The 16,511-nt window shown below is 61.5% G+C and overlaps 1 protein-coding gene across 1 annotated transcript; it reads right to left on the bottom strand.

Moving 5' to 3' along the window:
* Positions 1 to 25: 25 nt before the first annotated feature.
* Positions 26 to 13,127, bottom strand: POLRMT (RNA polymerase mitochondrial; the record flags this gene model as incomplete). Its single annotated transcript, XM_079702875.1, has 21 exons — positions 26 to 125; positions 214 to 275; positions 362 to 453; positions 594 to 666; positions 1,409 to 1,507; positions 1,624 to 1,676; positions 1,768 to 1,881; positions 1,966 to 2,052; positions 2,287 to 2,466; positions 2,716 to 2,838; positions 3,173 to 3,295; positions 3,634 to 4,440; positions 4,642 to 4,866; positions 5,093 to 5,248; positions 5,339 to 5,503; positions 5,704 to 5,856; positions 7,074 to 7,266; positions 7,367 to 7,497; positions 9,669 to 10,288; positions 12,422 to 12,520; positions 13,040 to 13,127. The coding sequence occupies 21 exons, from the start codon at positions 13,125 to 13,127 to the stop codon at positions 76 to 78; spliced, it is 3,693 nt and encodes a 1,230-aa protein (XP_079559001.1). The 3' UTR covers positions 26 to 75.
* Between the last annotated feature and the right edge of the window lie 3,384 nt (positions 13,128 to 16,511).

A 16,511-nucleotide genomic window follows, 5' to 3' on the forward strand; every position in this document is an offset into this window, starting at 1 on the left:
TTCCCCGAGGCAAGCAGCCCCCATGTGGTGACAGACCTTTATTCACACTAAGGTACAGGGAGGCAGCACTGGCCGTCAGCTGAAGAAGTACGTGGAGTGCTTCACCTGCTCCAGGTTGAAGGTCCCTGCGGAGCAGAGCAGAAGGCTGGGGGCGGGCCCTGGGGAAGGCCCCGCCCCCAGCCCGGTGAGGGGCCATCCAGCCCCGGGCCTCACCTGCCTTGGGCACAGACAGCAGCGTGTCCATCAGCCTGGAGACCCAGATGCTCTTGGAGGCCCTGAAGGCAAAGGCGGGGTGGGGGTAAGGCCGGGGCGGCCTGGGGAGGGAGCGGCCTCTGCGGTGCTGGGCTGGGGGGGGCCTCACCTGGGGTCAGAGCAGAACCGCTTGATCAGGAACCTGGACAGGTTGTGGAGAATGGGCTGGCTGTGCAGACGGATGAACTGCTCGCGGCAGACCTGCGGCGGGGGGGTGGGGGGCGTCAGCAGCCAGGAACCAGGCCCAAGGGGCAGGGGGACCGGGCTTCCCCGGTCAGGAGGGGATAAGGTTGGGGGCGTGAGAGCCAGGGGTGTCCGCCCTAGTGGGGGTGGGCCTGCACCTGGTTCATGACCGCAACGTCAGCAGCGTGGGTCCAGAAGCAGTCGTGCACCGAGACGAAGGTCAGGCCCTTCCTGCGGCAGCAGTGAGGGGCCCCCGTGGAGAGGCCACGCCTTGAGGTCCCCTCCCTCACAATCCACACCCCCCCGCCACCCAGCACTGGCCCAGCTCTCACCTCAAGCCCCTCCCCACCGCTCAGCTGGGGGGGCCCACTGTCCAGTGACGCCCACTCTCCTCTCGCCCCTCACCCCTGCGCACTCCAGCAGCTGTCTGTGCGCCACACATGCCCCTCATCAGGCAAGTGACAAGTTCTCCTCTTAGGAAGAAGCCCCTTGGCCACCCTACCCCCAGCTGCCGCCCAACTGATTCTCAGCTTCCCATAGGGGATGGCTGAGGCTGGGCCCCCTTCCACCACAGGGCTCCATCCCAGGGGTCCCCAAGCCACCCCAGGGGGGCACAGGAAGAAGACAGAACTCCCACAGCAGTCTGGCTCAGTGCGCACGCCCCCCCGCCCCCCGCACAGGAGCAGCCGTTTCTAACAGGAACGTGAGAAACTAGACACCCTCTGCCTGCCCCGGCAGGGCCACACACATCAAGAGCAGGCCACACAGCAGGCTGGGCCTGGGGACCCTCCGAGGGCCAGCTTCACACTTGGAGCCCCTTCCCTGCCCAGTCAGCCGCATCCCAACCCCTCCCTGCCTCGAGGCCTGTTGCCTCCGGGGCACCAGGTCCCTCAGGCCCCCCACAGCTTCGGTCCTCGCCCGACCCCATCTCCAGCGGGTGGCACCCACCGCGGGGTCCCCAGCCCTGGTGCACCTGTAGCAGTGCAGGGCGGTGAGCATCATGTGCGAGGAGTCCAGCGAGTGGATGAAGTTGGGCGGGAAGCCGTTCTTCTGCTTCAGCGTGTTGGGCTTCCTGGGGGTGGGGTGCAAGGTGGGGGACCCTGGAGCCTCGGCTCGGCCCAACCCCAGTGGCCTCCCGGCCCAGGCGCCCTGGCCCCGCCCACCCGCCCCCCACCCCCGTGCACTCACTGGCTGGTGTCCACGCTGCTGCTGAAGGTGAGGCTCTGGAGCCCGCCTTTGATCTGCAGGGTAGGGGCGGCAGGGGCAGGGGGCGTTGAGTCCTGCCTGGTGCGGCGGGGGGCAGGGGCGGGGCAGGGGTGGGGCTGCACATACCATGACCTTGGAGTCACGGTGGTAGGGCTGGATGATGGGGATGCCCAGGGGCGTGACCCACTCCACGGCCGAGCCCGTGTGGGAGATGAGCCGGGCGCTCTCGGTCAGCCAGCGCTGCAGGGACGGACACCGGGCTCAGGGGGGCCGGGTTTGGGGAGCCACGGCCGAGGTGGGGGCAGGGGGAGGATGAGGCCTCACCTGGATGGACCGGGTGCCCGAGAACATCTCCTGCAGGCTGTTGAACACCTGGCGCACGAGGTAGTGAGAAGCCTCCCACACGAAGTCCTGGGGAGAGGGCGAGGGGAGGGCGTGGGCGGGGCCCAGGTTCTCTCCACGACGCCTGATGGCCCTGGGCCAGTGACCTCGCGCACTCTGAGGGGGTGGGCTCGCTCCCACGGGCCCCGCTGGAGGACCCCACGGTGGGCAGAGATAAGACCCTGTGTCAGGACCGCCTGCTGCCCAGCGGCCACCTGGTACAGGACAGTGGCCGGCAGGATCTGGAGTCTCGGCCCCGCGCACCTGGGGGAAGTCATGGATCTCCCGGAGGCGCTTCTCGATCTGCAGGCGGCCCCCGTAGCGGGTGACCCCGTACACCACGGTCATCACCGTCTGCTTGACCACCTTGCGGCTGATGAAACCCTCCAGCACCTGGGCCACCCGCACACCCTGTTCGGCATCCTGCCTGCGGAACACCTCCACCTGTTGGAGCGGGGGGGTCAGTGGGCAGGGCCCCGCCCACCCCAAAGCCTCCCAGCCCGAGGCTCCTTCTCTTCCCGTGAACCTCACCATTGCCCCCTCTGACACGTCCCCCAGGAACCCTGCCTGACTGCCGGGGCACGTGACAGTTGGCGGCCGCGGCAGTGGGGTCCACAGTACCCAGATGCTCGAAAGACAAGAGCCGGGTGGGTCTGGGGGATAAGAACAAGCGGGGGCGGGGTGGGTGCGCACCTGTGCAGCCACCTCACTGTACACGTCCTGCGGCAGGTCCGAGGGCAACAGGTTGACGGAGGCGGCCCCCACGCTGTCCCGGCCCAGGGCGGCGTAGTGCTGCAGGCCGTTACAGGAGCCATCCTGGGCGAGGGGTGGAGAGTGATGGAGAGTGAGGCGCAGGGAGCGAGGGGCGGGGCAAGGCGAGCTCCAGGCTTCCCCAGCTCCGCTCACGGCGAGCTCCCTGGACCTCCCACAACGACGGGCGGGCGTCAGCCCCCACGAAACGGAACCGAGGCACAGAAAGGGGCGGTGCGTGCCTGCACAAGCTGCTCACCGTGGGAACACCATCCTGTGCAGAGTGGGATGGGCAGGTGCCGGACACCCGTGCCATCCCTCGGCACCTCAGCCCGAGCGACACCTTTGGCAGGGGCCCACAAGGGCAGGGCACGCTCCACACCGGAGTGCCCCAGCTCACCTGGTGAACCGGGAAGTGGGAGACATAGGCGGTGGGGTCGGGGGCACGCACCGCCCGGGCGACCTCCATGCAGCAGGCCAGGGCTTGCCAGGGCTCGTCTGCCTCCATCCACCACTTGCGGCCCTGCAGGAAGCAGCCGGCTGGGTGAGGCCAGGCCCGGTGGGGTCAGAGCCAGCCTGGGGGTACTTCCTGGGCGGGCCCAGGTGGCGTGGGGACAGGCGTGGAGAGAGGACAGGAGTGATAGACCAGGGAGGGACCAGCCTGGAGGGAGGCCTACTGTGGCATGGGAGGCTGCCGACGGCCCAGGACAGAAGGAAAGACAAGCAGAAGGGTGCCTGGGAAGAAGCAGGGGGTGGGGGGTGCCTGCATGGGTCTGAAGTGGGTGCCGCGGTGGCCAGGAGAGCCAGACGGTCAGGGGTCAGGGGTCAGAGCCCAGCTGCTGTCCTCCCCACGCCACCCACCGTCATGGGCCGGTCCGCCGAGTCCAGGATGTCCTCCATCAGCTCGTCCGCATAGTCCCGGCGTGCCTGCAGCGACTCGCGCTTCTTGAGCCCCGTGAGGTTGACCAGGTGGATCTTGAGCCAGTCAAGGCCGTGGGGGCCGAGTGGGCGGCCCTGGGCGAACTCCAGCAGTGCGCGGGCCAGGTCGCTGCCCAGGTGGTTGAAATGCGGTGAGCAGGGATAGGTCCGGCCGCGGAAGTCCATGTTGTGTGGCAGCCAGAAGACGCGGTGCCGCAGGTGCTGGGCCAGCGACAGGCGGTACAGTGCATCGGCGCGCAGGCTCTGCATCTCCCGTGCCACCTTCAGGCGCCGGGCCAGCTCCCGCCGCATCTCAGCCTTTTCAGCGGGCGAGACCTCGGGCAGCAAGCAGCGCTTGGGAGCCTGACGGCCCTCGGGTGGCCGGGGGGCCTCGGAGGGCGGGGCGGGCACACCCAGGCGAGGGCAGCCCTTGTCAGTGAAGAGCTCCAGCACCAGGTCCAGCACGCGCCCGTTGACCCGCCAGGCACAGTTGCCCAGCTGGGTGAGGGCATCCAGGGCGCCGTGCAGCTCGGTAGGCGGGCAGCGCTCCAGCAGGAGCTGGTGCTGCTGGCTGCCCTCCACCGAGCGCATCATCTTGGTGGGGCTCAGCAGGAAGGCGCCCGAGTGGGGCGACGTCCAGGGCAGTGGTGGGCACAGCATGGGCACGTCCGTCGACTCAAAGGTCAGTGTGCGCTCCGCCGCCGTCTCCAGCAGCTGCGTGAAGGCCGGGTGAGGCTTCAGGATCCCGATCTGGGGGCGGGCAGGTGGAGAAGGTCAGGGGGCTGCCCCAAAGGCAGTGGAGGAGGGCCCTGGGGTCCCCTCAGATGCCCCAACCCTGAGACCAGGTCCGGGGCCACAGCAGAATTCTGGCAGGATCCCACCATGGCCCAGGGGCCCTGCACCACCCGGAGCCCGTGGCCTCCTCGCAGGCCTGTCCCCACAGTGGCCCACCTGGCGGAAGCTGCGGAAGGAGTACACGTGGTAGAGCACAGGGATGAGCGTGCCAGGGCTCCGGGGCGCTGCCAGGCTGCTGGGCATCTGCGCGGCCCGCACCAGCACCTCCGCCAGCTGCTTGCCCAGCTGCACCACCACTGACATGGGCCAGGGCTGCTCGTGCGGGGCCTCAGGCACCCCCAGTGCCTCCCAATGCTGCCGTGGCAGGCAAGGTTCCGCCACCTGCGAGTGGGAGGGTGGCTCAGGGGGATGAGGGTCTGGGTGCAGAGCTGGAGACCCCCACCCACCCCCAGGGAGGGGTGAGCTGACTGCTATCCCAGGGTTAGTTGAGGAAAATGAGGTGGAGTCTGGGGGCAAATCCGGCCGCCTCAGGAAAGGGGAGAGGAGAGAGGGGAGGGGCCTTCCGCTCAACGCCTGCGTTTCCCCACCCAGGCTCCCTGGGCCTCACCTGGGTGTCGGAGGCCAGCAGGTGCAGGTACTTGGAGTAGCGCTGCTCCAGTTCCTGCACCTCGTTTCTGAGCTGCTTCCTCTTGAAGACGCGCAGACCCAGCTCGTGCGCCAGGAAGAGAAGTGACTCTCCCTGCGCAGGCAGCGCCTGCAGGGTCTGGAGGGCAGTGAGCGCCATGAGCCCCGCACTCCGTGTGGAACCCGCAGGCACACCCACAGCAGCCCTTCCCCCCAGCCCCGCGTGCACCTGCAGCAGCATCCCCACGACGTCCTTCTCACTGAGCAGGCACAGGTACGGGAAGAGCGAGAGGCGGCCTTCTCGAGCAGCGTGGGCCTCGCTCTCCTTGGTCTCCTGCAGCTCCCGGTACAGCGCCGTCCTCCATCGGGCGCGCAGGCCTGCCAGGGTCTTCCGCTGGGGGGAGGGGGCACACAAGGAGTCATCACCGTGCCCACCCAACCCTGCAGCCCGCGAGGCCCCAGCCCTACACCTGGCAGTGCCTGGCTCAGTGCGGGGGTGGTGGGGGTTGCCGTGCAGCCGGCCTCCCCCACGCGACCCTGCCCAGGCAGGGGACGCCCAGCTCGGCCGGAGCAGACCACCCCCCAGCCCCTTACCGCATGCAGGACCTCCTTGGTCAGCAGTGGAACCTTCTCCACGGACTCCACGGTGACGGTGGTGGCCATCTCCATGCGAAGCTGCTGTCGGAAGAGGCCCTGCAGCTCCTTCAGGGACAAGTGCAGCCTCGGGTAGGACACAGCGGGATCCTGCTGGTGGCAACAGGCTGGTGGTGAGGTTCTGGTGCCTGACCTCTCGACCTGAGTCCCACAGGGTTCCAGCCACACCCGAGGTCAAGAAGAGCAGCTGCCCACCCTACATGTGCCGGGACCCCCACCCGCCCCCCTGGTAGAATCAGTCATTTTCCCAAGTCTCCTGAAAATCATCCATCCTTAACGCTGGGGGGAGAGCAGGGCCCAGGATAGTAAGACAACGATGCTGGTGTAACAGCATCTGCTGGCCTTGCCAGGCGGGCAGGATGCCCAGGAAGACAGTGCAAGTCCCCGGATGCTGCTGTTTTCTCTTTAAACTTGCAGCTGTGTGAATGTGTGACCCTTCCAAAAATAGATAAATTAAAAATAACAAAACCCAACACACTGAGAATCCAAAACATTACATCTACACAAAGACCTGTCCACAGCCACAGCAGCACGGTTCACGATGCTTAAAAACTAGAAATGACCGAAGTGTCCGTCAACAGATGATGGATAAACACAATGTGGTCCCTCCACACACGGGAACATCACTCAACCCTGAGAAGGGGTGAAAGCCCTGACACTCGCTACAGCGTGGATGGACCCCCAGAACATGATGCTCAGTGAGAGAAGCCAGACACAGAAGGACACACAGGGTGTGATTCCATTGATGGGAAACGTCCAGAACAGGCAGATCCACAGAGAGTTAGTGGCTAGTGGTTGTCAGGGGCTGGCGGGGGGGTGGGAATGGGGACTGACTGCTGATGGGGACGGGCTTCCTTTTGGGATAATGGAATGTTCTGGAATTACAGAGATCAATATACTAAAAAAAAAAAAAAATACTGAATTACACTTTAAAAGGTGAACTGTAGACTAGGAGAATTATGTCCCAGTAAAAAGAAAAGACCCAGTGCCTCAAGATGTCACACTCCGCTCCACCCTGGGAGGCGGGTGCAGCCTCGCCCGCTGCCTGCCGCCTGCGGAGTTAGCTGTCCAGTCTTAGGGAGGGCACATAGGCCCTGCGACACCCCGACGCCCGGCCCACGGCTGCATCGCCACGTGGAAACCGAGGACGGTGCGGCATGGGCCCCCCACAGCAGCCTCCCTCCTGCCAGAATGGGGTCGGGTGGGGCCGACCCCACCAGGAGAGACGGGGAGGGGCCGAGGCGCCCGGAGACGACACACACCCCCGCCCCCCGCCCCCGGCAGGTGCCAGGCCACAGGCCCCAGCTCACCTTGGCGTAGATCTCCCGGAGCAGCGGCGAGGTGTTGAGCTGGGGCGGGGGCACAGGCGGCCGCGGAGGGGTGAAGGCGGGCTTGGCCTTGCGCACAGCCCGCAGGAGCTCAGCCCTCTCTTCGGCGCTCAGCGGCACAGCCGTGAAGAGCCCCTGCAGCTGTAGCCCGTCCTGCGTCATCTGCTTCAGGCACCTGCAGGGCACACACACCCGGCTCATAGCACCAGTGCCCGGGGAGCCCCAGAGACCCCAGCCCCCAGCTCAGCCAGGCCACCCCACAACGACCCACCCACCTTCGGATGGTGCCAGCATCCTGGTCCAGGCGCCCCATGCACTGCAGGGCGGCCGCGTAGGACCGCAGGTCCGGGGCGAGGCCGGCGTCTTTCAACATGAAGAACACGTACATCAGCTCTTTGAAGGAGCCCTGGGGGAACCAAGCGGGGTGAGGGCCTGCGGAGGGGCCGGGTGTGGGCGGAAGGGCAGCCCCAGCTTGGCCCACAGTGCTCCCTGCTGCCCGCCCGCTCCTCTACCCAGTTTCCCGACGACCAGGCCTCCTTCCTCCACACAGGCCTCCCGGCTAACTTCCCCTGCGGTTTTTCCTCCAGCCCACTGGTGGCTCAGGAGAGATGCCACAGACCCTTCCAGAGAGAGGCACTCCCAGCACCCCGCCATGTGTCCTGCACCCTGTCTGAGAGGTGCTGCCACCCCAGACCACGTGCCAGCAACTGGGTCCTAGGTGACTGTCTGCACGGCCCGGCGTTGGGGGGGAAGGGGGTGCTGCTCAGGCCGGTAGTCACCAACCACAGCGGCCACTTAGCTTAGTTTAAATGAAATACTCGCTTCAGCAGCGACAGGAGGCTGGAGCAGATGAGGAGCACTGGCAAAGTCACAGAAAGGCCTACCAGATGCTGCTGGTCCAGATTCAGCCCATCTATCCTACCTCTAAACACTCACAGCAGGAGGACTTCCCTGGTGGTGCAGTGGTTAAGAATCCGCCCCCCAATGCAGGGGACACAGGTTCGAGCCCTGGTCCCGGAAGATCCCACATGCCGCGGAGCAACTAAGCCTGTGCGCCACAACTACTGAGCCTGAGCTCTAGATCCCGTGAGCCACAACTAAGACCTGATGCAGCCAAATAAATAAATAAAAAGTGGAAACAACTTTTATTAAAAAAAAAGAAAAGAAAAACTCACAGTAATGTCACCACCACCATGAAAACATGCATTCGAACCTTCACAGTGTTAAACACACACATGGGGTTGGAGCCCTGGATTACAGCCCTCACTCCTCCCAAGATGGGAAACCCGAGGCTCAGAGGGAAGGGAGGGGTGTGGCCACGGGGAGCACGTGGCAGAACGGGACTAAACTCAGGTCTGGGTGGCAGCCAGGCCTGCCCGACATAGGCTGGCTGCCTAGGGCCCCCCAAACTCACATCCACCTGGAACCTCAGAAAAGGGCCTTATTTGGAAACTGGGTTCCTGCAGGTGCAGTTAGGATGAGGTCACACCGGAGGAGGCCGTGTGACCACTGAGGCAGAGATCAGAGGGACGCAGCCACAGCCCAAGGGACATCGCAGACCCAGGAGCTGGCACAGGCGCGAAGCACCCTCCCCTGGAGCCTCCAGAGGGAGTGGGGCCCTGCCACGCCCTGACCTCGGACGTCTGGCCGCTGGGACTAAAAGAAAACAAACTTCTGCTACTTTAAGCCTCCCAGTTTGTTCGGCAGCCCCAGGAAGCTCATCTAATCAGAAATATGCTGCCGTAACAGTACGCTTTGTTGGGGGGACGCCGGAGGCCAGAGACCTGGGAAGGCAGACTAACTCCTGGAACTGAGTGCCCTCCTGCAAAGACAATGCAGGCAAGAAGCCCCCTGTGACTGTCGCCGTGGAGCCCTTGGGAGCCTCCCAGCGCTATCAGGCGGCTCTGGGCCGCGTTCTGTGCGTGAGTCCGCACAGCCAAGTCCCTGCCGCCAACCTGCCTTAGCGAGTTGCACCTGCGTCTTCACACAGCTGTTTCCCTTGTTTGCCCGGCACTAATGCTTTCCCTGCTGCTCCTCAAATGAGGCCACAGACCCACGGGAGGGAGGGTGTTGGGGAAGTTTTCACCACAAGGGCACTTAAGCAACACTCCTAAGCAGCCACAGGTCAGAGGAGAAATCGCAGGTGAAAACAGAAGACGTGGGAGAGGGAAGCAGCGAAAGCCGTTCCCACAGGGAAATTCACAGCGGTGAATGTCTGCATTAAAAAGAAGGATCCTACCTAGGAAACTCGAGACAAGAACAAGCTAGATGGAAAGCACTGAGCTCGCAGCCCCGAGGAGGGTCTGCAGCGCCCCTCGCACCAGAGCCGTGGTCAAGTAACCAGAAGGAAATGCTCTGAACCAGAGCACAGCTTCTTCCTGCCCTTTTGGTCATTTTCACACTTTGCTTTGAAGGCCACGTGTGACTCATAATCGACAAGCCTAAAGAATTATTAAAACAATAAAAGACAAAGGCCTGAGCCCTGGGGCTAAAAGACAAGGGTTCGAATCTAAGTGCCCCCAAGTTGGCTTCTGCCCCTGACCCCGGGGCACTCGCTCCCTGGGCCCAGCCACTCACCTGGCGAGCCCAGCCGAGCATGACCATGTTGTACATGGAGAGTGTGAGCAGCCGCTGCTGCTGAGACTTGCTGTGGTGGGTGACCAGCACGTGGTGGGCCAGGGGCAGGTGGCCCGTGAGCAGGCAGCACTCAAAGAAGGACAGGAGCCTCTGCTGCTGGCTCTCCAGCCGCGGCTTGGGGCCTCTGTCCGCCGGAGCCGCTGCCGCCTCGCCGTTCAGCCTCTGCGGGGCCTCCTGCAGCAGCTGTGCCAGCTGCTCCTCCCACGGGTTCTGGGGCGTCCCCTGCTCCCAGTGCTGCAGCTGGCTTGCCAGCTTCCTGCTCAGCAGCCGGGGCTCCAAGCGCAGATGCTTTTGCCAGGCCACCTTCTCCACATGCTTCTGCAGCTTCCCCTCCAGCCGCTGCTTGCGCTTCTCCATCAGCCGCTGATCGTTGTCCAGTTTCTGTGCCCAGCGGCTGTTGAGCATGGGGGCGGCCCCCGCGGCCCCTGCCTGGGCCTGCCTGGGTGGCTGGGTGCCGCCAGCCTCCGGGGCTCGAGCCATGGCCACCCTCTTGGCCACCCTCTTCACCGTCACCTCTGCCACGCCCTTGGCCTGCAGCTGCCGCACCCGCGCCTTGAGCACTGTGGGGCAGAGGGCGAGACGTCAGGGGACCCCACTGCCCAGGAGGCGAGAGACCTCAGCCCTGTGTGTCTGCTGACCACCGCAAACGTCCCTAGACTTACCTCGTCGGCCACGCATGCCCCGCCCACCCAACCAGTACCCATCCACCCGAGCCACTCGAACCCAACGACCCAAACAGGCTCCCAGTGTTGCCCACAACCTGCCTCTCTGCGTCTTCCCCCACCCCCCCAAGCTCTGTCCTTCCCAGCCTGACCAAAAGTCACAGGTCGTCTGCGACTCCCCCCGCTACATGCAGCCCGTGAGCGCCTCCTCAGGGCTCTGCCTTCAAAATCCACCGGGGTGCCCTCCCTGCCCCTCCCAACCCCACTCCATCCGTAATGGCCTCAGGGCCTTTGCACGTGCCATTACACCACCCCACCCCACCCCGCCCCCCCCCCCCCACACACAGACAATTCACAGCCCGCCGCTGCCCTGTGCCACTTCACGGACAGTCAGCTCTCAGGACCTGGGGCAGTTCTGTTCTACAGAGTTTCAGGCCACTGAGCTGGTGAACAGGGAACCACCACTCCCAGGCAAACATGGGGCTCCTGAAAGCCCGTGGTCATATGTCCACCAACAGGTCCACACATAACCCTGTCTTGTGAGTTCTCATCTGAGATATCTTATTTCCTATGTATTGCTGATTTACTAACATTGAACTCACAGCCAACACTTCTACAACTCACCCCTCAACAAAGCTTGTCGAACATGCAGATTTTCTACAAAAGGCATGTCACAGCCCCCTTGAGCTGAGGAAACTAGACAGCACCCCAGCACACGCCTGGAGCCATTTTAAACTGCAGAACCACCAACGAATAGCACACAATGCAAAAACGTGGCACTAGATACACCCTGAAAAGGATGCCTGTTGACAGGGCGTCGCCCGGCTCCACCTCAGCTGGGAAGGTGTACATCGGCTTTGGGGTTACAAGTTCAGCTGGTAGGAGACTTTGCAAACAGAATCCGCGAACGTGAGGACCAAGGGTATCCATCTCCTGCCTGCGCCTGTCTCACTACAACATCGGCCCCAGAGAGAGCTGGCCCAGAGCAGAAACACAGGCGCGGCCCTGGCCTCAGTGACCGGAGACTCAGCAGACCCTTTCTGCACGTGCGGGAGACTGTCCAGCAGCAAAGCATCGGGCAGGACATGCGGCAGAAGCAGGATGTGGGCACAGGTTTCCCTCGGAGGCGGCCACATCCGAGCCACCTGGGGGGGTGACCCGAGACAAGCAGGTGCAAAGCTCCTGATGCCAGAAGCCGAGGAGGTAGGCAAAGGCCCGGAGGTCTGTGGCCCTCAGTGGGGGTCTGGAGATTATTCTGTGACAGAGGAAACAGTTGGACGGTTCAAGGCTGGGTAGTGAGATGAAGTGATTCAGATTTCCAGACCCTGGGCTTAGCTTTAAAATCATGAGATGGGTGAGAAACGAAAGAAGGTTGCTCTGGAAGCGCATGGGACCTGTGGCTTCACATCTGCGTGTTTGGGGTTTTCTGAAATTAGGTGTTGTTTTTCAAAGCCTCCCCCACCCCACTCCTGGCTGCTGGCCACACACTGGATGAGGGACAGGAGGGGAAGCAGGAGGCACTGGACATCTGGGAAGGAGAGGACAGTGAGGTGGCGAGAAGGACAGATGCCCCCCACTTGCTACAGAGGCCGCCAGGACCTGGCTGTCCGTCCCAGGTGACAATGACCACGACCAGACCCCATCATGCGCCCAAGCCCAGGAAGCTGAGCCAGGACCACTGAGCTTGGTCAGGTCATAGCTCAAAGCCCAGCTCTGCACGTGCAGCGGTGTGTGGCCTTGAGCCAGTCTCTCAAGCCACAGATCTGGGCCTCGACTGTCTCATCTGGAAAGGGGGAGCCCCTGCTGGGACGAGGGAACTACAAGAGCTCGCTGTGTACAGCACTCGCTTCACCGTGTGGGCCCTCGGACCACCAGAGAGCGGGACCCCATGAGTCACCCCACCTTACAGACTGACATCCCTTCTCACCGGGGTCCCTGTGGGGAACCAGGGAGGCGGCTCCCAGCAGCGCTGCCGACGGGGGAACAGCGAGGAAGGGGCTTCAGGCCCCAAACCTCGGGGGTCAGGCTCACCCTCCAGCAGCTCGGCATGGCCCCAGTCCTTCCGGCGGTCCTGCTCACAAGGGCTGGCAGTCGAGCTCCTCTTACGGCCCCAGACGCCACCAAGGGCCCCTGCAGGAGAGACCAGGGAGGCTGAAGGAGGCGGGCATCAGGGGTGGGGGAGGGAGGGCCCTGACAGGGTCAGGAATGGCAGGATCCGGGGCAAAGGAACCCTAAAGGCAGTGGGAACTGTCAGTGGTCACCGGTCTCACACTGGAAAGAAACTAACAGGACAAAAGTGAAGGGGCACCACGGGCAAAGGAACAAAGAAAACTGGGGCGTGGGGTGGAGGATAAAAGGTTCGTCGAACTAAGTTACAGACAATTCAAAGGTTAAAAACCCTAAACCGTAAATAGTGGGTCATGGGGCTCCAAAAGAAATCAAGGGTCGAAGATCAAAGTGCCCCGCCGACCCCTGTCCGGAGAGTGGGCCAAGGGCGAGTGAAAGCGGGGTCGAGTCACTGGGTTCCCCAGAACTCCCAAGAGCAAAGGGCCAAGGGTCGGAGAGAGCTGGATCCCGAGGGTCGAGAAGCCAAAGGTCACGGCCGCGGGTGGGGGGCAGGGAAGCGGTCCCGGGACTCCCCTTCATTACCTTCCTCGGCCAGGAGGCCGGGGGGTCCCGCCGGCCACAGGGCCCTCCCGAACCCCGCCGCGCCGCGGCCCCAGCGCACAGCGGACATGCCGCCAGCACACGGAACCACCGCGCCGCCGCAACGCACCTGCGCCGCCCGCGCCCGCCGGGAGTTGTAGTCCTAAGGCCTACGGGGGCCGCGAAGGGACTACGCGCCTGGAGAGCGCGGGAGGAACCACAATTCCCAGGGGGCAGCGGGGCGCCGGAGGCGGGGGGGACATGCGCCAGTGGCACCCGCTGAGTGGCTGTTCCCTGTCGAGGCGGGGCGGGACAGAGCCGTTGCTTGGGCAACACTGCGAGAATCTAAGCCATCTTTGGGAGGACCCGGAACCTGGGTTTTGTTGTTGTTGTTGTTTAAGGAATAGTTGCCAAATAATTAGGACAGCGTTCTGCAATTTAGAGATTCCTATCCGCGATCTTCATTGATCCAAAGATAGCTCTGGGGAGGGAACTATTACTATCTCCGGTTTATTGTGGAGGAAGCTGAGGTTCAGAGAGGTCAATCAAGTTCCCCAAAGACACACAGCACGAATGTCAGAGAGACTGGAGTGAAGGCCCACATCCGTCTGACTCAAAGCCACAGAGCCAACGGTCAGCTGGGTCATTGTGTTTCCTGGACATTTCCCTCATTCACTCTTTCTGGCCTAAGTTTACCCACTAGTTCCCAAGGCCAGGGACGGAGTGGGGCAGAGAGCACAGACTCACCTCTAACTAAGTTGATTTGATGACAAGTGGAATGAAAGAATCCCTGGAGCCTGGAGCATCTCAACCCTGGTCTCCAGGGAGATCCCACTCAGGAGTAAGCAGGGCCAGAACTTTAGAATCAGACCTGGAAGGCATGCCTCACCTTATCATTCAGTTGGGGAAACTGAGGTCAGGGGAGGGAGCGTCTGCTCTGGGATCGGCTGGTATGTGAAGGATGAGAATAGGCACACATGGTGTAACTGCGCTCCAGGCAGCAATCAAAGCGAGTGCAAAGGCCTGAGAGGCAGGAATAACTGTGGAAAGTTGGAATTCGAGCAGTGTTTGGGAGAGAGGAAGCAGAGACGAAGGTGGAAGGGTGCTCAGGGGCCAGACCACGGCGGGCCTTAGGGGCCTCAGCTCAAGCTGCCACCTGTCCCCAGTTGCTCGGACTTCAATCTCCCCACTACCCAGAGTGGAGGCCGGACCTGTACTGTGGAAGGGCCAGACTCCTAGGTCTGGACGCCTCTCAACAGCACATTCCAGACGCAGATGCCCACGTGGGCCTGTGAACCGTGATGCCACCAGCTGGGAATGTTTTCAACAGACAGCAGCATCCTCCCGAAACCGCCCCAATCCACCCCAAGATGCCCTGGGGGGCCGTGACCTCAGACCTGGCTCACATCTAGGGTCTCCTTCCTGGCCTGGTGGGGGAGGGGGTCACTGAATCAGCTGGCCCTGCCCCCGCTCAAGATCTAGAGACATCCCCTCGTATCCCTGTAGGCTGGCAGAGCCAGGAGCCTGGGCTGGAAGCCAAGACTTCTGAATTCTTTTTTTTTTTTTTTTTTTTGGTCTCTCCCGTTGCGGAGCACAGGCTCCGGACACGCAGGCTCAGCGGCCATGGCTCACGGGCCCAGCCGCTCCGCGGCATGTGGGATCTTCCCGGACCGGGGCATGAACCCGTGTCCCCTGCATCGGCAGGCGGACTCTCAACCACTGCGCCACCAGGGAAGCCCGACTTCTGAATTCTTTTGCCTCAGTTTCCTCTTCTAGTCTCTGGGACATCAGATTCCCTAAACCAGTATCTCCCCAAGAGCTGGATCCTGGATCTTGGCGGTGAGGAAGCCACTCTCCTTTCAGTCCCTGCTCAAACACAGGCGGTCTCGCTTGGTGCCACCTGCGTGTTACCCCTGTCTCAGCTCCCGGGCTGGGGTCCTGCCAATCGGAGACTTTTGTCACATGGTCTCTTCTCTTTGTATTTCTTCTTACAGCTTATTGTCAATGTGTCAACGTATGGCACTGGTTTTCCACTCCTGATGGGGATATCAAATTTCCTTGTAAAACTTAAGCATGAAAATATGAATAACACACGAGACAAGTGGGGACCGATGTCCTTAAGAGGGGGTCATGGCGTCGAGACGTTGGGGTTTGGGCAAGACTGTGTTTCAGAAGCTGTTCGCGTGTGCTGGGTTCTTCCCCAAAACTTTTCACCCAAATTGAACCAAGAGATGATCAGATGCACTTAGGCTGTGGGACATTCTGTGAGACTACAGAAGTGTTGGGGGGAGGTGAGGGATAAACTGGGAGACTGGGATGGACATACACACACTACCATATATAAAACAGATAACTAGTAAAGACCTACCATGTAGCACAGGGAACTCTACTCAGTACTCTGAGTAGTGTACCTACTCAGAGTAGGAGTAGGTACACTACTCCTATATGGGAAAAGAATCTAGAAAAGAGTGGATATATGTATATGCATAGCTGATTCTGTTTGCTCTACACCTGAAACTAACACAGCATTGTAAATCAATTATACTCCAATAAAAAATTAATAATAAAAAAAGGAGACGTGTTGAGGAAGGCAAGGAATGCTCTCTAAATGGAAAGACACGGCATCAGATTCCTGGGGCCACAGTAACAAACGACCACAAACTTGGTGCCCTAACAACAGAAATTAATTCTCTCATATTTCTGGAGACAAGACATCCAAAATTAGTATCACTGGGATGAAATCAGGGTGTGGACAGAGCCGTGCCCCATCCGGAGGCTCCCGGGGAGGGTCCTTACTGCCTCTTCCAGCTTCTGGGACTCCAGGTGTCCTGGGCTTGTGGCCGTGTCCCTCCCGTCTCTGCCTTCGCATTCACGTGGCCTCTCCTCTGTGTCCGTGTCTCTCATAAGGGTACTTGTGACTGCATTTAGGGCCCCTAGGATGATCTCATTTGAAAATCTTAATGTAATGGCAGCTGCCAAGACTCTTTATCCAAATAAGGTGAGATTCACAGGTTCTGGGGATTAGAATGTGGACACATGTTTGTGGGTCTTTATTCAGCCAATCAGAGACAAAGAGAACAGAAAGCACTGCATGTGCCCTACCCAGGTTTGGGATGAGAAAAAAATGTATTCAAGGACATAACGGTGACAAGAGGGGGCATTTGAGCGTGGATGAGGGATGAGGTTGCCGCTTGGCTATGACGGAGGACCTTGCCATTAGAAGACTCGTCCGGGAATTCCCTGGCGGTCCAGTGGTTAAGACTCCGCGATTTCACCGCCGAGGGTCCGGGTTTGATCCCTAGTCGGTGAAATGTGATCCCCAGCCGCATGGCACAGCCAAAAAAAAAAAAAAAATACTCGTCCGACCATTTCTGAGGCTGCCTCTCAAATACTCACGTACATAAAAAGACCACACGTGTGTATTTTTCAGGTAGAACATGAACAGTGCACACATCAAGAATACAGTTCACGGGAC

The sequence above is a fragment of the Hyperoodon ampullatus genome (assembly GCF_949752795.1).
Source record: "Hyperoodon ampullatus genome assembly, chromosome: 4".
Lineage (NCBI taxonomy): Eukaryota > Metazoa > Chordata > Mammalia > Artiodactyla > Ziphiidae > Hyperoodon > Hyperoodon ampullatus.